Below are 23,767 nucleotides of genomic sequence, written 5' to 3'. Positions count from 1 at the left end.
TGCTAATTAAACATAAAGAAAAAGTTAATGAAATTATACCCACTTTTAGATAGTTAAAGTTATGTTTAGGATTGAAGAAATTGTTTTTAAAAAATTAGAAAGCAAATTAGAAAGCAGTGTCTTTTTTCCTTATATTAAGCTTTTAAAAATTGATAAAATCCTATGTCTCTTGAATACCATCTTAATATATCCTTTTATATAGGATTCCTATCTTGGGATATAGTCCATAAAACTTTCCTTTATCTGATTTTAAGAGTTTTGAATTTTTAAAAAATGCGACATAAAGAATATACTTGTTCATAAATCTGAGTATACATCCTGCTATACCAGTTATTTACTAAGGTCTCATTGGGAGCCAGAAAAAAAAATTAAGCAGAAATTAGGTTTGCTTGAATGATATGATCTGGAATAGCCAGGTGGGGCAGGAAGATTCACAGGAGCTGGTGTCTGTAGGAAAAAACAAAGAAAGAAAACTGAATAGAAAGTAGGGTTATGATTAGGTTCAACCTATGTAGTGCTTAATACTTTAATCACTAGTGGTGAAGATAAGCTAATTTATATACATTGATTCCTCTTTTGTTGTGTTCACCTAAAAATATGAAACTAGAGAGCATTCATTAATTTTCTTTTCCTAGTGATTCTTTTACATTTGTTTATATAAAACATGCTGAATACCATCTTAGTATGTCATTTTATAGATTAAAATGGTATTCAAAGCAACTTTGATATCATTTACTCTATAATTGAACATAAATGCTAGTGATGTTTTTGTTTAAATAATTTTAAAATAAGTACTATACTCACATGGATGTAATGTTTTATTTATTTCTACACATTAACATACAGTGAAAGCTGGAAGTCCTACCTATCTCTCGTATCACACTGATAAGTAACTATTGTTTGTTTCTCGCATATTGTTGAGGAGACCCTCGTGTTTATGGAAACAAAAATGAATATATGTTCCTATTTTTTTGCATTTTTGCACAAAGGTTGCATACTACACACACTGTTCTAAACCATGCTTTTTCCTATAGAGCAACGTATCTTAACTATGATGGTGATAATGTGTCTTGAAGAGGATGGTGATGGTGGTAGTGGTGGCCAATCTTTATTAAGCGCTTATGTGTCAGCCACTCCTCTGATGTCTTTATATACATTCAGTTACTCAGCTCTTATAACAGCCTCATGAGATATAGTACTGTCATCACCCCCACTGTACAGATGTGGAAACTGAGGCAGAGAGCGCTTAAATGCCATGCTCACAAAGCTAGTGCTGGTATTGGGATTTGAATTCACAGTCTCATTTTGGGATCTGTGTTAATAATCCCTCTGCTAAGTCTCCTTTCTGAAATCCTCTCAATATACGAGTTTCCTCATTCTTTCTTATCTCTGAATATTATGTTTCTACCATAATTTATTTAGATATTTCTCTATTGTGTTTGTTTCTAGTGGTTTGTACAGTGTCATTTTGCACATTTAATTGAGCATCTGTGAGACAAATTCTCCAAAGTGGAATTGATAATCAAAAGGGACCAACTGGTTTAAATTGAGGTATTGAGCAAAGTGCACAAATATTGGTTATATTTTTACAAAAGAATGTATAAGAACAAGATTTGTAGTAGAGTGCTGGACAGTGCTCCTGTGTTTCTCTCTAGTCAGTTCCTGCCACCATCTCCAGGAACCACCCTTTTGATGTCTCTCACTATAGATAAGTTTGGCCTGTTTTTAGACTTTAGTTGTGTAGTATGTACACTTGTGTCGGGTTCTTTCCTGTCATTACATGGTTGGAATTTATCTTCATTTTTGCATTTAGCAGCAGTTTATTCTTTTCCATTGCAGTGTAGCAGTCCATTGTATCAATATGCCAAAGTTTGTTCATTTTATCACTGATAGCCATTTCTGTTTCTAGGTTTTGGGTGTCAAGAAAAAGCTGCTGTGAGTACTCATGTATATGTTTTATGATGGACATGTACACTCAGGAGTGAAATTGCTAGACTGTAGGCTTTCCATGTGTTTAGCTTTAAGTAGCTAAAGCCATGCAGTTGACCAAAGTGGTTATGTTGGTTTACAGTCTCAACAGTAATGAGAGTTCGAGGTGCTCTACATTTTGACCATGCTTGGAATTGTCAATCTTCAGTTTTAGTCTTCTGGTGGTAGTATTGTGATGTATCATTCTAGTTTTAATTTGCATTTCTCTGGTGACTATTGATGTTGAGCCCTTCTTTAGCTTTTTATTGGCAGTTTGGGTATCCCCTTTTCCTGACGTTCCTGCTCAAGTCTTGCCTATTTTTAATTTTGTTGTCTTTCATTTTCTTAATTATTTATAGGACTTCTTAATATGGGTACTGAATATGAGCTCCCTGTTGGATTTATGTGTTGCATACATCTTCTCCCAGTTCATGCCTTTTTTTCCCTCAATATTGTCTTTTTATGAACAGAGTTTCTTAAATTTTCTGAAGTACAATTTCTTGGTTGTTGTTGTTGTTTTAGTTAATGCTGTTTAAGAAATTTTTCTACCCCAAGATTATGAAGATCTTCTTTTTTGTTCTCTTCAGAAGCTTTAATATGTTTTACCTTTTATATTTAGTTCCGTAATTTGACTGGAATTGATTTTTTGTTGATGATGTGAGGTAGGGAGAATAAAATCTTTAAATTTGTATTCTTTGTTCCTTAGTGGGGAAAAAGCAACATAGAAGTAAGTCATAGTCGTCTTTTAAAATTTTTGTTTTTTTACATTTCTGATTTCAGATCTATTTTAAAATTTTAATGGTAAACTCTTATTATAATTCTTTATTCCCTGACACACAGGATGCCCTGATATATTTTCTTTGGATTCCTTTCCATTGTTCAGATCCTGGTACTTAGACAATTGCTTATTTTAATTATTCTTATTGATACAGTGATAATTATGGAAAACGTCCACTGATTTTATATTCAGTAATTCTGAGGCCTGAAGTAACACTTGTAAATATATGAATCTCTGACAAGTAAACAGTTCTAAAAACTTTTTCCATTGATTTGAATCCTTAGTAATGATCATCTTTGTGATTTTTTAACACACATTTGATGTTTAATTTCTCTGTATTAGTTCAGCTAACTTCTGTGGAGAACTTTATTTTTCATTTCTTGGCTTAGTTATTAAAGTTTGTACTGAGTAGAAGAGGAACTAAGATTACTATTTAGTGATGGACTGTGGTCATATGGTTGCCGGAGGGCAGAGTCATTTTCTATTTTATTTATTACTGTGTTGCAAATGTGAGCAACAGTTTTACTTTTTCTACTCAAAGGTGTCTCATACCACCATTTTTATATAGTGTGTTTAGTAATGTTTTTGTTATCATAAAGCCTGTATTTATTTACTACCATAATTGAAAATAATTTGATTCAGGTTTCTGCTTTCTCTCTCTCATTGTAGAGCTTTAACTTGTTTACTATCCTGGTATTCTAAAATTCTCAATTGCCGTAAATATTTTTATATTCTTTTTCTTTTTGAGGCGGAGTCTTGCTCTGTCGCCCAGGCTGGAGGGCAGTGGCTTGATCTCGGCTCACTGCAAGCTCCGCCTTCCAGGTTCACGTCATTCTTCTGCCTCAGCCTCCTGCGTAGCTGGGACTACAGGCACCCACCACCACGCCTGGCTAATTTTTTGTATTTTTAGTAGAGACGGGGTTTCACTGTGTTAGCTAGGATGGTCTCGATCTCCTGACCTTGTGATCCACCCGCCTCGGCCTCCCAAAGTGCTGGGATTACAGGCGTTAGCCACCGTGCCCAGCCTTATATTCTTTTGTATTGCCCAATCTAGCCAGATTTTTTTAAAGGTGGGAAAGCTAATAATGGCTTTTAATTTTTTTTTTTTTAAGGTGGGAAAGCTAATAATGGCTTTTAATTTTTTTAGTGGTTCTGTTTTACATGGTTAATACTACCTGCATAACAGCTTTGATTTGCCTCTTGGCCCCCAAAGTCTACAATGTTTACTATCTGGCCCTTTATACTATGCTTTTCCCTAGGTTCATTTTTCGGCAGGAGACCTCTTTGCGTGTGGGCAGGTCAAAAATGCTCTTGTGGGATTAATAACAGAATAATAAGGAACTGAAACAACTCAACATAAAAAAATTTTGATTTAAGAAATGGGCAAACGATCGGACTAGATATTCTGAAAAGAAGACATACAAATGACCAACAGGTGTATGAAAAAATCTCACAATCACTAGTCATCAGGAAAATACAAATCAAAACCACAATAAGATACCTTACCCCAGTAAAGTGGTTTGTATCAAAAAGACAAAAAATAACAGAATGTGGAGAAGAGAACTCTTATACATTGTTGGTGGGAATGTAAATTAGTACAATAATTATAGAAAGTAGTTTGTAAGTTTCTTGAAAAACTAAAAATAGAGCTACCGTATGATCCAGCAATTTCACTGCTGAGTATATATTCAAAAGAAAGGAAATCAGTATATTGAAGAGATACCTGCGCTCACATTTACTGCAGCACTATTCACGATAGCCAAGATAAACAATCAACGTTAAGTTTCCATCAGTCCATCAACAGACAAATGGGTAAAGAAAATATGGTATATATACACCAAGGAGTACTATTCAGTCATAAAAAAAGAATGAAATCTTGTCATTTGCAGCAACATGGATGAGCCTGGAAGTTATTTTGTTAAGTGGAATAAGCCAGGTACAGAATGACAAATAGTGCATGTTTTCACTCATATGTGGGAGCTGAAAAAGTTGATCTCATGGAGGTAGAAAGGAGAATGGAAAATACCAGAGGCTGGGAAGGGAAGGGTCTAGGAAGAGGGGGTGAAGTAAGGTTGGTTAATGAGTACAACCAGGTACAGATGGAATAAATTCTGGTGTTTGATAGCATGGCAGGGTGACTATAGTTATCAAAAATCTATTGCATATTTATTGCATATTTCATATTTCCCAATTAGATTTGGTCATTACATGTTATATGTACGGATCAAAATACTACATGTATGCCATAAATATATACAATTATGTGTCAATAAAAACATGTTGAGAACAAAACGCCCCTGTGGAAGCAGTGCCCTGTGTGACCAGTGACAGAGGTACTCATGCCTTTGTTCAGTCATTGTTGCCCTCTGTTTCAACATCTAGTTTCTTTTTCATTCTGTGTCACATTTGTTTGACTTTTGAAAAATAGCAGTTTCCTTTTAATTTTAATTTAATTTTTTTTTTTTTTTTTTAGAAATAGGGATTTGCTCTGTTGCCCAGGCTGGAGTGCAGTGGCGCAATCTCAGCTCACTGCAGCCTCAAACTCCCTGGCTCAAGTGATCCTCCCACTTCAGCCTCCCAAGTAGCTGGGGTTACAGGCACGCGCCATCATGCCCCATTAATGTTTTTATTTTTATTTTTTGCAGAAATGGGATCTCACTATGTTGCTCAGGCTGGTTTCAAGCTCCTGGCCTCAAGCAGTCCTCCTGCCTTGGGCCTCCCAAAACTCTGAAATTCTAGGCATGAGTCACTGTGCCTGGCCAAAAATAACTGATTTCTTTTAAACTTGAATGCCATATAGAGTATATTTTGAGAACTAAATTGGCTTTTAGTCGAATGTTTTATTCGATGGTATCCAGCTCCCCATATTGTTACTTTCTGCCAAGGGCTATGGAATGCACTTTTACCACCTTTCTTCTACCCCTTCTCCAAACCCCCTAAGATGATTAGAGGAGCCTCCATTTTCCAGTGAGGTAACTGCCTCAAGTCTTATAGCTGGTAAGTGGCAACATGTTATTGAACATTTCCTGCAGTAATCTAAAGCAGGCACTGCTACAAAAGGACTTGAGAAGCTAAACTAGATATTGAAAGTTTATCCTCAGTTATTAGTTCTGTACTGGAATAGAAGCTTTTCATTGAATTTGGAGGAAAATATGTCTCTTCTCACTAGCATCTAACTGGTTTTCATTATCCCAACATTTCTTTGAATTTCCCTACTAATATTCTGGACTTTTAACAGAGTGCAACTATTTTGAGGCCATGTATTACAGGCTAGTGTTATGGGCATCTCACAAAGGCAAATTGCTCAGAATTGGTCCTGACACGCTTTTCTCTGGTCTTTTCCCTTTTGTGTACTTAATTTACAGACTGCAGGGCCTCCAAGGGTTGGAACTGTGTTCTGTCTATCCCTGTATATCCATTACTTGGTACTGTGCCTGGCCATGACTGGCACTCAATATTTGTCAAGTAAATGGGTGAATTGTAAGTTAGAGGCTCATCATAGTATAGTTGAGTAGTCTAGCTGGAATTCAGTTTCCGCTGTTCTCATCTCTGCTTCCCACTTACTGTGGTTTTTGTCATTAACTGTTCAGCATTTGATAAGGTGAGGGGTTTGTTAGGCATCCTGATACCATCTTTTTAGATCTGTAATTGTAGATTGTGAACTTATGATTCTACCTTGGGAAAATTTGCCCCTTCCCTTCCTACTCTATTGAGGTCATCTTCCATTTCCTTGTCTGGTTGTCACTTATTCTCTTCCTTTTTTTTTTTTAATCTAGCTTTTCTTGTTTCAGATATTTTATTAATAACAGCTTCCTAATTGGAGGTATATCCACTGTGGGCTCCTTCGCTTATTCAGTAGTCACTTTTTAGCTATAAGAGTCAGTGCAGAAAGAGAATTTAGTGAAGGGATCTGGTTCTTACAACCCAGGTTATCTGGCATGGTGGCCAGGGTAGAGGTGTCTCTCCAACTTGCTTTGGTCTTTTATAAAGAGAGTAGCATTAAGATGCCCATTGTTTTCATTTCAGAGAGGCAGTGTCTGCATTGTTTTTGGGAGCAAGGACTTGGCAGCCAAGCTCCTTTGAATCTAATCCTTAAGGCACATAACTTTTCTGTGCCTCAGTTTTTTAACATATAAAATGGGGCTAATAACATACTTACCTCATACAGTTATGGTGCTGGACACAGTGCCTAGATTGTTCACAGTCAATGCCTAATGTTCTATAAGTGATGTGCTGTTATTGCTTATTTATTTTTTTAAATTATTTTTCTTTTGAGAAAGGTTCTCACTATGTGGCCCAGGCTGGAGTGCAGTGGTGCTATCTTGGCTAACTGCAGCCTTGACCTCCTGGACTCAAGTGATCCTCCCACCTCAGCCTACCGAGTAGCTGGAACTACAGGCGCACACCACCAGGCCTGGCTAAGTTTTTAAAATATATCTTTTGTAGAGATGCGAACTCCCTGTGTTGCCCAGGGTGGTCTCGAACTCCTGAGCTCAAGCCTGCCCACCTCAGCCTCCTAAAGTGCTGGGATTACAGGTGCGAGCCACTGTGCTCGGCCATTTACTGATTTTTGAGCTCTTACAGGGCTCTTCCTCTCTGCTGCCGTAATTGTGCTTGACTTATCTTCATCAAACATTGTTATGATCTGATTGTACATGTGTCTCCCCTGTGATTTTCACCTCTTCAGGGGCAGGAACCATGTCTTACCGTTATGTCTCCAATGCTCTATGCAGTGTTTGTTCCGTTTGTATTTGAGGAACTTGAAGTTGAACTTGGCTACGGATAGTTAGGTGTCTTTGGGCTTTGTAGCCTCAGAGATACTGCTCTCATTGTGTCTGATCAGCTAGTGAATATGCAGAGTGATAGCTGGGCTTAAAGGGCATTGAAAAGGATGAATTCTGGTTATGCTTTCTGAATTGCCTAAATGTAGGGGGCTGATTTCTCTTTTACCCTCATAGCAGAGTCAATATTTCAATTTATAAAATAGATGGTCCAGTGTAAAATGAGGGTATGCCGTAAGCAGTTAACACCATAGAAGTTAGGAAAGCAAAGTAACATGTTAGGAAAATAGCGTGAAACATTAGTCTGAATAAAATAAAGAGACATAAGGGCCAGAGTTTTTGTTTATTGATGTGTTTTCGTCACTCAAAAAAATCTCAGTGGTTAAATGTGGAGAGAAGTGCTGCTAGAATGAATCTTTCTTTTTGCCCTCAGGATTTGACGGGATCTGAACTATACACCCAGGCGGCCAGCCTCCTGCATCCTGTGGTTTATACTACCGCTGTCATTCTCCTCTTATGTCTCTTAGCCGTCATTGTCAGTTACATATACCATCACAGGTAAGAAATACATCTCGACAAAATGGATCTGCGGACTTTGATTTGAAGGACTTTATTTCACATTTAATTAGGATAAAATTGAGTTTGTTATCATCCTGTATTTCCAAAGTAAGGATGATGACTTTAGAATATATACATGCCTTCTTCATTTCATGCCATTAGAAACATAAATTATTAGTATTTGAGATGATAAATTCTGTTTTTACAGCATCCAGTCAGTTTGCTGGGTTTGTATCTAGAAACGAATATGGGCAATATGTATCGGACACTGTGGGGTGGGTCACAGGTGCAATAGGAGGTAAAGTGAGGCAGAAGTTTCTTACCTGCAGAGGTACCTAAAGGGGTGTCTCTAGGTATCAGACTATATTATTACTCTTATTTTATGACTTTTTGCCTATTATGATATTCTTTATTTTATAGATGACATTTTTAAGAAAATTTGTGGCATTTAAGCGTGGGATATGTTGTTTGTTAATCAGAGGCAAAGCTATAGAAACTTTTATTTTGTGGTGGGAAATAATGAACTAAAAGGATACGCTAAGCAGAAATTCGCTTTACAAAACGTTTTGCTAGAATGTATCTTCCTGTTTAAGCTAGACATATATGGCATTTCTTGACATTTAGTTAAGAAACAAAAGGAGATTTTGATATATATTACTAAAAAGAAAGACTTCAACATTTTATTATGAAAGTCCAGGAAGAAATGCGTTGAGTGTTTAGACCTGCACCCGTGGGTCAAAAAAAGACCCATTGGCATCTTGCAGAAATCTCTAGGTGGCCAAGCAGGTAATCCAGTCATCTTAAGACATCGTAGTAACAAAAGCCCATGCCTTTCTTATTGTGGAGAATTTCTTTAGCATTTAGTGAGTGCAGTGGTTCTATAAATGGCTTTTTGTTTTTAAGTGCATAAAGTTAAATGTTAAGAAACGAGATCGAGTTAAATGATGTCTCAGATCTGTGCCTGTGTGTATGTGTGTATGTTTGTGTGTGTCAGGTAGTATATGTTTGTTAAATGTTTAAATATCAAATATTTAACTTTTACCTTTGATGAAGTTGGAATTAAGATGAACATCATAGTTTTCTCCTTATGTACTAGCCTGAATATTAATATTTTCTCTCTTTTTTAAACAGTTTGATTAGAATCAGCCTCAAGAGCTGGCACATGCTTGTGAACTTGTGCTTTCATATTTTCCTAACCTGTGTGGTCTTTGTGGGAGGAATAACCCAGACCAGGAATGCCAGCGTCTGCCAAGCAGTAAGTCAGAGTGAAAAACCGAAATGGAAAAAATTACTGGTATTAGAAAATAATTTCATTAACTATAAAAAGAAAAAATCATTCTTTAATACCTTTTCTTTAACTGATTAAAGTTAAATTTATTGTCTGTCACTTAATCTGCCAGTTTACTTCCTGTTTTAAATTACCATTTTGCAACTGAATATATAACTTAAACAGCTCATCCCTTTATCATTGGGAATTTAGTGTTACACGTTATGGCTATTATTACAATGCCTGTTACTTATTTTTAAAATGTATGAAATTCTGACTTTGGCTGAAAGAGGAGTGACATTTTCTGATAGTAGAATTTTAAAAATTATTTTATGTGTTGATGAAAACAAAGAAAGAGTTAATCATAAAGATATAAAAATGACACTAGGTTAGATAAATATGAAGAATTTAAAAATATCTTACTCTTTGTTTCCAATAAATTATTACATATGTAGCCTTAGTGAACAGTTATCTTGCAGCATAAATAAAAAAATGGAAATTCTTCAATCTATGAATAGAAAATATGTAACATTTTATTTCTTTGTTTGTATATTTTTTTCACATGCATGATAGCAAGAAGTATAACGTAGTAATTGAAAGTTCAGGCTGCCTGGATTTGTATTTCACTTTACCATTTATCGGCTGTGTTTCTATGGGCGATCTGTTTAACCTTTTTTTTTTCTTTTGTTTGCTTTTAAAACTGTAATTAAAAAAATATATAACATGTGATCTCTGTAAACAAATTGTTCACTGTACAGTACAGTATTGTTACCTGTAAGCACAACATTGTACAACAGATACCTAGAACTTTTCATCTTGTATAATTGAAACTCGGTATGCATTGAACGACTCCTTTTTTCTTCTCCCCCAATCATATGGCAGTCACCATTTTCTTCTTGGCTTCTATGAGTTATGACTACTTCAGATACCTCATATAAGTGGAATCATGCAGTATTTGTCCTCATTGACTTACTTATTTCATTTAGCATGATGTTTCAACGTTCATCTATGTTGGTGAATATGATTTTCCTCTTTTTTATGGCTGAATAATATTCCATTGTATGTAGAGACCACATTTTCTTTATCTATTTGTTGTTGATGGACATACAAGTTGTTTCTATCTCTTGGCTACTGTGAGTAATGCTTCAGGGAACACAAGAGTGCAGGTATCTCTTTGAGATTTTGATTTTAATGTCTAACCCTTCTGTGTCTCAGTTTTCTCACCTATAAATTGGGAATGATAATCGAGTTGTTGGATGATATGATTGTGTACACAAATTATTAGAATTAATAGGAATGTTTAGCAGAGACGAACTGCTAGTGTGCAGAAATACAACTATGAGAAAACATAATGAGAAGGTAGCATTTACATGGTGTCAAAGACTATCAAGTATCTAGAAATAATGAAAAATGTTCAAGATTTACGGGTAAAATTAAAAGATGTATTAAAGAAGACCTAAATAAATGGAAAGATATAATAGGTCAAAGTATAGGAAGACTTAATATTAGCCAGATGGCCATTCCTTTTAAGATTAATCTGTAGAATTTTTAATGAAACTCAATAAGATGATTTTTAAATTTATGTGAAAATAAATGACCAAAGAAAGACAAGACACTAATAAAAAAGAGGAGCAGAGCCAGAAGACTGTCTTCTAGTCATCAGGGTTTATGAGGCCATGGAAATGAAACCAGTGTGGTATTAGCAGTAGGCAGAGATCAATTGGCCAATGGAATAGAATGGAGAGTCCAGAGGCAGACCCACGGGAACTTTGACATACAACAGAGGGGATGATGTGCCTTGTCAGCTGGGGAAGAGAGACCACCATTCAGTAAATGGAGCTGGAGAAAATCCATTTGGAAAAAGATTAAACTGGGTCTATACCTCATGCCACATAAAAAAAAAAAGTCAACTCTAGGTGGTTTAAAGACTTACATATCCAAACCAAAATATTAAAACCCTTTAAAAAAAAGTTGGAGACCTTAAGATAAGGAAGGCCAATAAGACAGTGAAAGGCATCCACTAGAAAAAAAATAATTTTGACTAAAAATAAGAACTTGTATTTATCAAGAGCCCTTAAAGAAGCTGAAAAGGTAAGTTACAAATTGGAGGAATCTGTTTACAATCCATACAACTAACAGAGCATTCGAGTAAAAAATATATCAGTAACTATAATCAGTGAGAACACCACAACAAGTCAGAAGAAAAAGTAGCAGGAGAATGGATGAGCATGTCGTAGAAGAGCGAACACACAGGTTCAGCACATGTGTGCAGAAATGTTCAACAGCATGGGGGTCATGGAGATGCCAATGAAGACAATTAGTTACCATTTTATGCCTTTTCCATCAGCAGAAGTTAAGCCTGACAATGCCAAGTCTTGATGAACATGTGGACCCACAGGATCCTTTTACATAGTTGGTGGGAATGTAAGCGGACGTCCCCTGGGAGGCATTGCCTTCTATAGTTACATGTTCACATACCCTGGAACCCAGCAGCCCCACTCCTGTACTCAGAGTAACCTTGCCTGTGTGCACGTGAATATGAGCATGGATATGAATATTCATTGCAGCACTATGCACAATATCAAAAACCTGGAAGCAACCCAAATGCCCAGCACAGAGAGAGTGAACTAACAAACCCTGTGGTATTATACAAGAGTCAGAACCAATGAATTATAGCAATGCAGAAAAGCACAAATTAGTTTTAAGTGAAAAGTTGAAAAGTAAGTCCTATAAATTAACATTCACCATTTGTTTTTTTTTTAATAAAGGTAAAAATCACTAAAATAAACAGCCCACTTTAACAAAAAATAGGTGCAATAAAACTATAAAAGAGAAAGCAAGGGAGTGATGAACAGAGGATGTAGGGTGATGATACAGAGGATATAATAGGGTGATAGTTACCTGTGATGAGGGGGTCATATGATTAGATAGCAGATTATTGACAAGGTCCTACCTTGTGTCTTGCTGGTAGATTCTTATGTAGTTATCATACTGTTAACTAAATAAAGGCAGGTTGTGCTGGGCCCACTCATTAGACTGTGAGATGATACTGTGGTTTATGATTAATCCAATATTGTATACCTGAGATCCAATTTAAAATGTGTGTGTGTAAAAATTGTTGAGAGGATTAAATGACTCAAGCATCTCAAGAGTACCAGGCATATACTAACTGTTCAATAAATGTTACCTGTTACCACCATTATATTAGTATTATTGATGAAATTACCTCTCATCTGTGTGATATATTTTTGTTTTAGGCTGTTACTACACATCTGTAAACAAACTGCCTACAAGAAGTCAGATGATGGGTCTCAGATCAACTACATTCATGTGTAGAAGATAGCTCCTCTGTGTTCTCAGTCTTTCTCCCCTTCTTCATGTGGCTGACTCCCAGTTACCTTGCAGGTCTCACTTTATTGTTACTGTTTCAGAGATTCTGTTCCTGTATCCCCCAGTGTTATTCTGTGGACCTGTATTATTCTGTTTTCATGCTGCTAATAAAGACATACCCGAGACTGGGTAATTTATAAAGGAAAGAGGTTTAATTGACCCACAGTTCCACATGGCTGGGGAGACCTCACAATCATGGTGGAAGGCAAAGGAAGAGCAAAGTCATGTCTTTCGTGGCAGCAGGCAAGAGAGCGCATGTGCAGGGGAAATCCCCTTTATAAAACCATCAGATCTCATGAAAGTTATTCACTTTCGCAAGAACAGCTCAGGAAAGACCCACCCTCATGATTCAGTTACCTCCCACTGGGTCCCTCCCATGACAGATAGGAATTATGGGAGCTACAATTCAAGATTTGGGTGGGGACACAACTAAATCATATCAGGTCCTTACTAAAATTCCATGCTGCCTATGAAACTTTATGATTTACTGTTTAACTATCTCTGAACTCTAAGCTCTCCCTGGACTCCAAGCTCTACAAGCATAAGAATTATAGTAGTTGAACTTTGGGAGGCTGAGGCAGGCGGATCACGAGGTCAAGAGATCGAGACCATTCTGGCCAACACGGTGAAACCCCATCTCCGCTAAAAGTACAAAAATTAGCTGGGTGTAGTGGCACTCGCCTGTAGTCCCAGGTACTCGGGAGGCTGAGGCAGGAGAATTGTTTGAACCTGGGAGGCAGAGGTTGCAGTGAGCCGAGATTGCACCACTGCACTCCTGCCTGATGACAGAGCGAGACTCCATCTCAAAAAAAAAAAAGAATTACAATAGTTGATTCACTGGTGCTTATCCAGGGACCAGTACAAGGCCTGACCCATAATAGATGCTGAGCAAATGTTTACTGGGTGAATGAACAAAAAGAAGCCTTTGTCTGCACATTAGAAGGCATTCAAACCTGGAGCCATTTTGACTCTTATTAGGAGAGTACTCAGCACACAGTGGCAATGAAGGTCTTCATTGTGTCTAAAAGTATTCATTGATTTCTTGAAGCAGACACATAAATTTATTTCACTAAGGAAATGAATGGAAAGACGCTGTTGTAAAGATGACTGCCTTTCATTGTCCTGAGTGGAATTTTCTACCATTTCTAAATGGAAAAAGAGAGGAATTGCCAAGAGTTTTTAGGGCTTCAAGAACAAATGCCATTAAAGGTTTACAAAAGAAAAGGGAAAGGCAAGTCTAGACGTTTCATTGTCGTTCTCTTCTATGTTTATAATGTGTTTCCCTTTAATGAAAGACATAGCATCATTCTTATATTTCTGACTCAGACATTCCTTGCTTCACTTTGTCACTGTAATACTCAATTCAGGTAATCACCGGCCGAGAGCAGAGTGGTAGAATGCAAAAAGGACTAGCCTAGGATTCCAGATCCTAGTAGCTGGGTTCTAATTTTGTGTCCTGCCAGAACAGCTTATGTGAATAGTCCCTTAACCTAGTAGGGGCTTAACGTTTCTTCTATAAAATGGGTCAGGCTAGTTAAGTTAAATGATTGTTAAGGTTCTTCCCTCTGAAAACCTGAGCCCTCATGTGTACATGTTTTTATATGCAGTTTGTCTTTATTATCTCCCTTTGCGAGCTTACATATTTTATGAACAGTATAAATGGGTTGTAATGTAGTTTCTTCCCTCACAGTGATTGCTTGAAGTTATTAAAGGTGCTACCAGCCAGGTACTTCTCACTCTGGTTTCTAAATTCATTTCAGGTAGGACCTTAGGTGCTTTCTACGGCCTTTAACTCTCTTTTGCTAAAGGTGCTGAAGGAGAACTAAGAAGTTGAGTGATGAAGTGCAAGGGCCGTTGACTCAAGTCTGGAAGGGATCTGTGTTCTGGTTCATGATACACTGCCAAATAATTGGTCGTTAATTTTTTGGTCCTTGGTTTTCTTAGCTATGCCATAAAAGGATTCAGCTGGATCTTATCTAAGATACCTTGTTGCTCCACCAATCCATGATTGAATTTATTAAATGTAGTGCCAGCCGCCCTTGTTAGGTGCCCTTGAGATCTGTTATTTAGAGCATTGCTGCAATGGCACAAGAGATGTATTTGGAAAAATCTGATCAGTGAATATTAAGACCATTCTACTTGTCAACTACTGTGCATGTTTTATGTCTTAACCTCATATTAACCCTAGGAGGTAGTTTTTCTTTGTGTATTTTATAATGATATAAACTGAATCATAGACAACTGAAATAACTTCCCTAAGTCACTAGGACCATTAGTTGGCAGAGGCATGATTCAAATGCTAGTCCGTTTGATTCCGAGTGCCTCTCAGCCCCCATCACTCTGCTTTAGTACTTAGTAGTGGACACCGTAGGAGAGAAGAAAGGGCAAGGGCTTTGGAACCATCTAACTTCAGTTTGAATCACAGCCGTACTATTGACTGTGTAATCTCTAGTGGGTGACTTCTCTCAGTCTTAGTCTCTGTTTTCGTATCTCAAGGTTAACACTGACCTAATGGTGATGATAAAAGGATAAAGTGAAATCACATGCAAGAATATGTTTTTGGATACATAGCAGGCATTTATTAATGGAAGCTGTTAACATTTTAATTGTTTACATATTCATCATCTATATGCTTGTATTCATCATAAAGTTTATTTTTTGGCACAATTGTTATGCATGATGCACCGCTGTAGGCGTATTGGTTGTTAAATGAACTCTAGTATGTGAGAGTTTACAGTTAGATAACAAATACATAGAGTGGAACTTTTTAGGATAATTATTTTATACCCATTTTACAACTTTGGAAATTAGTGTCCCGAGGTAAGGTGGCTTTCTTGAGTAATAATCTACTGCATTTAACATTAGTTAATAATAGTAATTATTTACATGCCTTATGAATTAGATTACTTCTAGATAATTTACAGAATTGCCATGTACATCTCTGATTTATTTGGAAGAAAATGTGATAGCAAGGTTGTATTTCATGTAGACAAAGTGTGAGATGGAGAATACAATAGGAAGTACTACATTCCAAAAGGTTAAAAAATCTTTCCTACTAGATTTTAATCACTCATTTTTTCTGAAATTTGTAGAATATTTAGTGATTTGCTTTCCTGACTGTGTTAGCAGATGTCATCATATCCCTAAAATTCCACTATTGGTAATAATCAGGCTTCAGTATCTTTAAGAGTAAACCTCCTCTGGAAATGTAGAAATGCCATAGAAAACACTTCAGTGCCTAAAGATGTGTTTTGTTCCCTGTAGAAAATTCTTTGTTTGACACCTCCTATGTGGGAGTTACCTTTAACCTATATTTTTACTTTTGTATTTTAGAGCCCTACCTCATTCTTTTGACCTTTGTGTCAGAGACACCTCCAGCAATAGTAGAGTTGACCATTTTGAGTCAGCATCTGATTTGTTTTGAATTTATTGGTTTCTATGCATCAAATTCATTTATACTATTTTTACTTACAGTACTTGGTGTGACTTTAGATAGCTCAAAAGGGTTATTTTATGCTTTCTGTTCCACTTCTGTCTATAAATTTTGCTTTCACAGCGCAGTCAGCAAAACTAATGGGAACCATGAAGCCACTTTTCTCTTTAAGACGATCATTTCTGACGTTTGTAGTTGGGCCAAACTTGATCCCCCCTCCCAGCACCTCAGAGCCATTGCAAGGTTTATCTGGAGAGGGGCCACCCTGGCTTTCTCCTGCAAAATAAGATTTGGGCTTGCAGGTCACCAAGTGTTTGCTGCAGATTGGTTCTCATTAAAATAAACTCTGGACAGTGGTCCATAATTTTATTATTGACCTTTGATTTTCTTGAGGTTGGAGAGGCATCCCTTTAGAATGACAAATTTTTTCTTGGAATTTCATAATTATATAAAAAAGCAGTGATTAAAAAAAAGCAAGTTACTGGTTAAGAAAGCTGGATTATGTCCTTGATACTCCAGTGACATATGACATTTACTTTTCTTAAACTAAAATTTAAGCTTCTCTCATTTCCTCACATCTTCATCTAGAATTTCATCCTCAACTAGAGTTGCTTCATGTACAGGCCATGTGATAAATAGAAACTTAAGTGTATCATTTGCATATATTGCAGTTATCCTATACTTACTGAGCACCTATTATATCCCATGTATTGTGTCCATTCAATTCCTACGAAACCCCTAGAGGTGGTGATTGATAATTTTCTACTATTAAATTGAGGAAAGTAAATTTCAGAGAGGTCGCGTTATTTCCTCAAAATCACATTCTTAATAAGTAATAATATAGTGATTTCTACTAATTGCTTGTCACATACTAGGCAATTTGCTAAATGCTTTTAATGTGGACCATCTTACTTAACCTCACAGTACTTTTATATTATTCTTGGTTCCCAAGTGAGGAAGCCAGCACTTTAGGTCTTACGTGACTTTGCTCAGATCACCCAGCAGGTAAGAGGTGAATACCAGTTTAAAAATCAAGGAAAATTTCATTTCTGAGTTCACCCTCTTAACCATCAATATATTATTGTATTGCTTTGTGACTGCTACAGTGTATAAAAGCTCTGAATTATATCTCAGGTCTCTTACTCTGGAACTTATTCTGTGTGTGCTGTGGCCTTCACCCTGTAGTTAACCTGTGCCCTCTATATATTCCTCCTTAAAAAGAATGTTAGAAAATGGACTCTAGGCCGGGCGTGGTGGCTCACGCCTGTAATCCCAGCACTTTTGGAGGCTGAGGTGGATGGATTACCTGAGCTCAGGAGTTGGAGACCAGCCTGGCCAACATGGCAAAACCCTCTCTCTACTAAAAATACAAAAATTAGCCAGGCGTGGTGGTGCGTACCTGTAGTCCCAGCTACTCAGGAGGCTGAGGCAGGAGAATCACTTGAACCCAGGAGGCGGAGGTTGCAGTGAGCCGAGATCACACTGCAGCACTCTAGCCTGGGTGACAGAGCGAGGCTCTGTCCCAAAAAAAAAAAAGAAAATGAACTCTAATGTATAATGTCACATCTATAAAAAACACACTTTTGGTTTAATGTCTGGGAGCCAGTTCTGTCCTGTATTAAGGGTCATCTTTGGTATAAATGGTAGTTTGTGGGCTTCCTAGAGCCAATTGTTGGTTTGTGTATTTGAGGATCGTGATTCCCTGTCACGTGTCTGTTAGAACGCAATGTTGCCTTAGCAGGCAACAGAGTTGATTATTAGGATAGGCCTTCCTGCTGCTTTCAAATCAGACTTCTGAGTTACTTACCAATTTTGAGGTAAGCCTTAGTAGGAACATTTTTTTTCTTTTATTTATTCTTTGATCTTCCTTGTAGGTTGGGATAATTCTTCACTATTCCACCCTTGCCACAGTACTATGGGTAGGAGTGACAGCTCGAAATATCTACAAACAAGTCACTAAAAAAGCTAAAAGATGCCAGGATCCTGACGAACCACCACCTCCACCAAGACCAATGCTCAGGTATCTCATATCTTTGTTGTATTATCTTAAAGGTTAATTAAGTGTTTTGTTTGCTTTCATTGAAGCATAATCATAAATTATAACAAAATTGCTGAGTGAATTTTGGGAAGTAAAAGAACGGACTTGTATGCAGGACTGCCTGATTTTGAAAATGGCTTAGGCATCCTTCCCGCTGTGAGTCCTCAGACAACTTCTGTACCCTCTCTGAGCCTTCCAAGATCATCTCAAAAGTGGGGCTGATTCTACCATCTTCGAGTTGTGAGGAATAAATGAGTAAATGGGCAAAGCACTTAAGAGGGGATTGGCCATATAATCGGCTCTATGAAACTGTCAGCTGTTTTTATTTCCTTGAGGTCTCATGTCATACTCAAGTATGTATCAGTTTAATTATTCTATGCAAAGGACAGAAAGACTTGTATGTTTTTCCTATCCATTATAATATGAAAAGTGGTAAATGGATTATCATGCTGGATGAATAAAATCGATCAGTGATGACCAAGCTTGTTGAACGCCTGACATGTCACTGGCCCTGGGCCAGGGATTTACAGAAGACCCCCTTGCCCTTTGGGAGTTTATAGTCTGCAGGAGGAGAAAGGCATGAGCACTGAGTGTGCTGTGTGAGAAGCATAGTGGAGATAGGTTCTTTGAAAATGTAAAGAAAGAAGCCATTAATTTTGGGGGCGGGGGGTTGTTAGGAAATGCTGGACCACTGGCATGAACTTTACTGTGATCAGGACAAAGTGTAGAAGTGAAGAGTGAGCTGAGGAAACCTTGAGGAATGCAGTTTGGCTGGAGCCTCAGATGTTTGGTGTCAAGTAGCAGGAATTCAGGATGAAAGCTGGCTTTGAGGCCTTTGTGTGTCCTATTTAAAATGTGGGCAGCCACTGAAGATTTTTAACTAAGGGAGTGGCCTGACATGGTGTCATTTTAGAAGGATAGCTATGGCTCTAGTATGGAGTATAAATCAGAATTCCTAAGAATAAGGAATTCTACTGAGGTTATTAGGGTAGCCCCCATGAAGACCAGAACAGTGTCAGGGAGAACAGAGAAGAGGACACAAGTTTGAGAGGCTTGAGGCAGTTTCTCTAGGATTGATGTCCAGCTGGATTTAAGAGATGTGTGAGGGAGAGAAGTTTGAAGATGGCTGCAAGTTGTCTATTCTAGCTAGCTAGCGTGCCTTGACAGAGGGTGTTTCCATCAACTGAGGAATAAGATAGGAAAAGCAGAAACAGCAGGTGGGTGGGGGAGACATGGAGAGGGGAAACGGGGTGGCAGGCTCATCAATACTTTCTTGGGGAACGTTTACATTTTTTAGAAGTCCAGGGCTCAGCAGAGAGGACAAGCTAGAGATTGTCTAGGAGGAGCAGGAGACATTTCCTTATGTGGTCACTGAAGCCATGATAATGAATAGGATCTCCCAGGGAGAAGTTAGTTAAGAAAAGAATGATACTTGGACCTTATTAATGTTTAATAGATGGGCCATGGAAAAAGTCACTGGATTTTTGACTGCAGAAAGAGAACACCTGAAACATGGAAGATTTGTGGGAGAGTGGTTCCGTGTTTGACAAGGAGCAGCAGGGGTGCTCCGTGGCCCCAGAGTTATGTTGTAGGATGAGATTTGACACTTCCCTCACTTCTATTAAGAGAAATGAGAGATGATGGTGTTTGGCTCAGAAACTTGGGAATCTTAACCTTAAGCAGCTGTTCATTCCTATAAGGTTCTGAGAAGAAAGATAAAGAGTTAAGGAAAAGTTAGCTGGTGCTTCAAACTCTCTGCAGTCCCCAAATGACTCACAAGTATCCTCTTTGCATTAGACAGCTCAAGCTTCACCCTCTAGCCCTGCTTCCCCCATATCCTTGAGCTTAAGGAAGCCTGAGCAACACTGCTGCCTGCCTGGAGGGTGGGACACGAGATTTGCCCGTGAGACTCTTCTGACCCCAGAGAGGACATTTTTAGCATCATGGTGGTGAGTGGGTACAGCTGACAATAAGATGATAAAGGCAAGAAAGTGGTGGTACCAGCGTTTGCAGAAGGAAGAGAGAAAAGAAGTGGTAGTTCAAGGAAAGTTTTAGAAGATGGGGAAACTTGAATATATATATAAAATATATATTATATATATATAAAATATATATTATATATATATAAAATATATATTATATATATATAAAATATATATAATAAATAATATATATAAAATATATATAATAAATAATATATATATAAAATATATATAATAAATAATATATATATAAAATATATATAATAAATAATATATATAAAATATATATAATAAATAATATATAATATATATTATATATATATATAAGCAGTAGAGAAGCATGCTAGAAATAAGCAATAGAGAAGATTTTAAAGATGCAACTAGGGTTATTTGATAACAAGAACGGGGTAGGGGGCGTTGAAAGAAGACAGAGAGGGTGATAGGACCCAAGATTAATTTTGGAAATAATGCTTTCTTTTCAGGTAAGAAGCAGATGTGAATTAGTATAGCAGGAAGAAGGGGAAGGTCACGTATTATTGGCATCTCTCTAATCTATGGAATAGAAGGCAGAATTATAGTTTTATAGGGTAATTAGTTTTCAGCAGTACTAACATCATGTTAAAGGATTTTAGTAACTAGGTACGAGGAAGAAACAATATATGGACAAATGTATCACAGATATTGCCTTTATCCACCCAGTGCAAGATTTGGGGCCATGTCTCAGGAAGGAGCAAATGCAAAATTAAGATTCTGACTTGCCCAGAATGGAAATTTCTTTTCAGAGAGATCAAGGAGCTCAGAGATGAGCACAGAGTTTTTCTTTGTAGGACCAGTCACTGCTCTGTTTCAATCAGTTTTTATTGCACCATCATTTCCCTTGCTGTCTCCACCTCTCTTTGGAAAAGGGGTCAGGTAGGGCCTCTGCACTCTGTGAAGCTGCTGGGATCCAGATACCCTCCTTACCTTAATCTCAGTGGACTGGCGATGAGGTACACAGCAATGGGCAGTCCTGGGACATGCAGGTTGAGCTGAACATTAGTCAGTAATTAATATGTCATTACATTTTTTGTGTGAACTAAGGCACTTTTCAGTTCACCGGCTGAATCTAAAAGAAGCCAGTTCCCGCTACAAAGAAAAAAAAAGTAAGGGTAAGTAAGCTGAAATCCTACCAGCAGGCTCAGAGTGTTACTTTGCCTGTCCACAAGGTGGCAGAAGCCGATCAGCTTTCCTCTACTCAGAAACTTACTAGACCTTGTGCTTTAAAACAAGAAATCTAAAAAACAAAATAAAAACACATTACTGTTAATAAATCAGCCTCCCAACTTAACTCTCAGCTTATTATTGGAATAAAGATAATAATTAATCTTCAGGGAATGACTTTTGAAGTACTGAGACATTATGAGAGATACATGTTAAGAAATGGAATGATGAGTGGTTTTTCCTGTGATTCCTCCTTCTAGATTTTACCTGATTGGTGGTGGTATCCCTATCATTGTTTGCGGCATAACTGCAGCAGCGAACATTAAGAATTACGGCAGTCGGCCAAATGCACCCTAGTGAGTATTTTATATTCTCTGTGTACTTGACCCAGTTGTTTCTCTTTTAAGTATTTTCTAGGCATTACAGGTGATTGCAATTTCTTAGGTAATTTGTTGAAACGTGTAGCATCGATCTGGTTTACCATTTTCTTTTCCAGTTGCTGGATGGCATGGGAACCCTCCTTGGGAGCCTTCTATGGGCCAGCCAGCTTCATCACTTTTGTAAACTGCATGTACTTTCTGAGCATATTTATTCAGTTGAAAAGACACCCTGAACGCAAATATGAGCTTAAGGAGCCCACGGAGGAGCAACAGAGATTGGCAGCCAATGAAAATGGTGAAATAAATCATCAGGATTCAATGTCTTTGTCTCTGATTTCTACATCAGCCTTGGAAAATGAGCACACTTTTCATTCTCAGCTCTTGGGGGCCAGCCTTACTTTGCTCTTATATATTGCACTGTGGATGTTTGGGGCTTTGGCTGTTTCTTTGTATTACCCTTTGGACTTGGTTTTTAGCTTCGTTTTTGGAGCCACATGTTTAAGCTTCAGTGCGTTCTTCATGGTCCACCATTGTGTTAATAGGGAGGATGTTAGACTTGCGTGGATCATGACTTGCTGCCCAGGACGGAGCTCGTATTCAGTGCAAGTCAACGTCCAGCCCCCCAACTCTAATGGGACAAATGGAGAGGCACCCAAGTGCCCCAATAGCAGTGCGGAGTCTTCATGCACAAACAAAAGTGCTTCAAGCTTCAAAAATTCCTCCCAGGGCTGCAAATTAACAAACTTGCAGGCGGCTGCAGCTCAGTGCCATGCCAATTCTTTACCTTTGAACTCCACCCCTCAGCTTGATAATAGTCTGACAGAACATTCAATGGACAATGATATTAAAATGCACGTGGCGCCTTTAGAAGTTCAGTTTCGAACAAATGTGCACTCAAGCCGCCACCATAAAAACAGAAGTAAAGGACACCGGGCAAGCCGACTCACAGTCCTGAGAGAATATGCCTACGATGTCCCAACGAGCGTGGAAGGAAGCGTGCAGAACGGCTTACCTAAAAGCCGGCTGGGCAATAACGAAGGACACTCGAGGAGCCGAAGAGCTTATTTAGCCTACAGAGAGAGACAGTACAACCCACCCCAGCAAGACAGCAGCGATGCTTGTAGCACACTTCCCAAAAGTAGCAGAAATTTTGAAAAGCCAGTTTCAACCAGTAGTAAAAAAGATGCGTTAAGGAAGCCAGCTGTGGTTGAACTTGAAAATCAGCAAAAATCTTATGGCCTCAACTTGGCCATTCAGAATGGACCAATTAAAAGCAATGGGCAGGAGGGACCCTTGCTCGGTACCGATAGCACTGGCAATGTTAGGACTGGATTATGGAAACACGAAACTACTGTGTAACATTGCTGGGCTTCCTAGGCAGAAATTCATATAAACTGTGATACTCACATTCCTTGAAGCTATGAGCATTTAAAAACTGTTTACAGCCACCATAGGGATTCAAAAGAATTTGGAATAAACTTTGAAGTTTTGGATTTTACTTATTTTTATCCCCAAATTGTTGCTATTTTTTAGGATCTGAAACAAAATCTTTCTAAAACATTGTTTTAGTTGTCAAAGCACCAACAGGACATTTTGGGATGTGAAATGTAATTTCTTGGAATCTGTAATTTGTACTTAATATTTCAGGCTTGTATTTAATATAATAAATAGGTGTTATTGTGTCGATCTGTTATTTTTATATTTTACAATATAAGCATTTAGTTCTATTTTAATGAAATTAGTGGTTTGGGGTATTTTAATTAGAGTTACACATAAGTCAGTTATATATATATATATTGCATGGTTAAGTGTATTGATTTTGGCACATAAATCAAAGTGATTTTTGGGTTGCTGTATAAGTCTAGTTTTAAATGCTACCAGGTTTTAAAAGGATCTCTCAGGATGTTTTTTGAAAATGGAAATGCCTAAAAAACTTCCTACGTTGCCTTACTTTTGCGTTATTCCTTGGATCCTATTAATACTATTTTCAAC

General features: G+C 37.6%; 1 protein-coding gene across 2 annotated transcripts in view; it reads left to right on the top strand.

Annotated features, from left to right (window-relative positions):
* ADGRA3 (adhesion G protein-coupled receptor A3) overlaps positions 1 to 23,459 on the top strand; it is a 128,386-nt gene extending 104,927 nt beyond the window's left edge. For both annotated transcript variants that reach the window (XM_001164297.5, XM_016951401.4), the window contains 5 exons: positions 7,961 to 8,085; positions 9,217 to 9,340; positions 18,050 to 18,195; positions 21,656 to 21,751; positions 21,892 to 23,459. In XM_001164297.5, coding sequence (XP_001164297.1) covers positions 7,961 to 8,085; positions 9,217 to 9,340; positions 18,050 to 18,195; positions 21,656 to 21,751; positions 21,892 to 23,134 — 1,734 coding nt within the window. In that variant the 3' untranslated portion in view covers positions 23,135 to 23,459. The remainder of the gene's footprint in view (positions 1 to 7,960; positions 8,086 to 9,216; positions 9,341 to 18,049; positions 18,196 to 21,655; positions 21,752 to 21,891) is intronic.
* The last annotated feature ends 308 nt before the right edge of the window (positions 23,460 to 23,767 follow it).

This window comes from Pan troglodytes, chromosome 3 (genome assembly GCF_028858775.2).
Source record: "Pan troglodytes isolate AG18354 chromosome 3, NHGRI_mPanTro3-v2.0_pri, whole genome shotgun sequence".
Classification (NCBI taxonomy): Eukaryota; Metazoa; Chordata; class Mammalia; order Primates; family Hominidae; genus Pan; species Pan troglodytes.
This window is presented reverse-complemented; position numbering and strand designations above follow the sequence as displayed.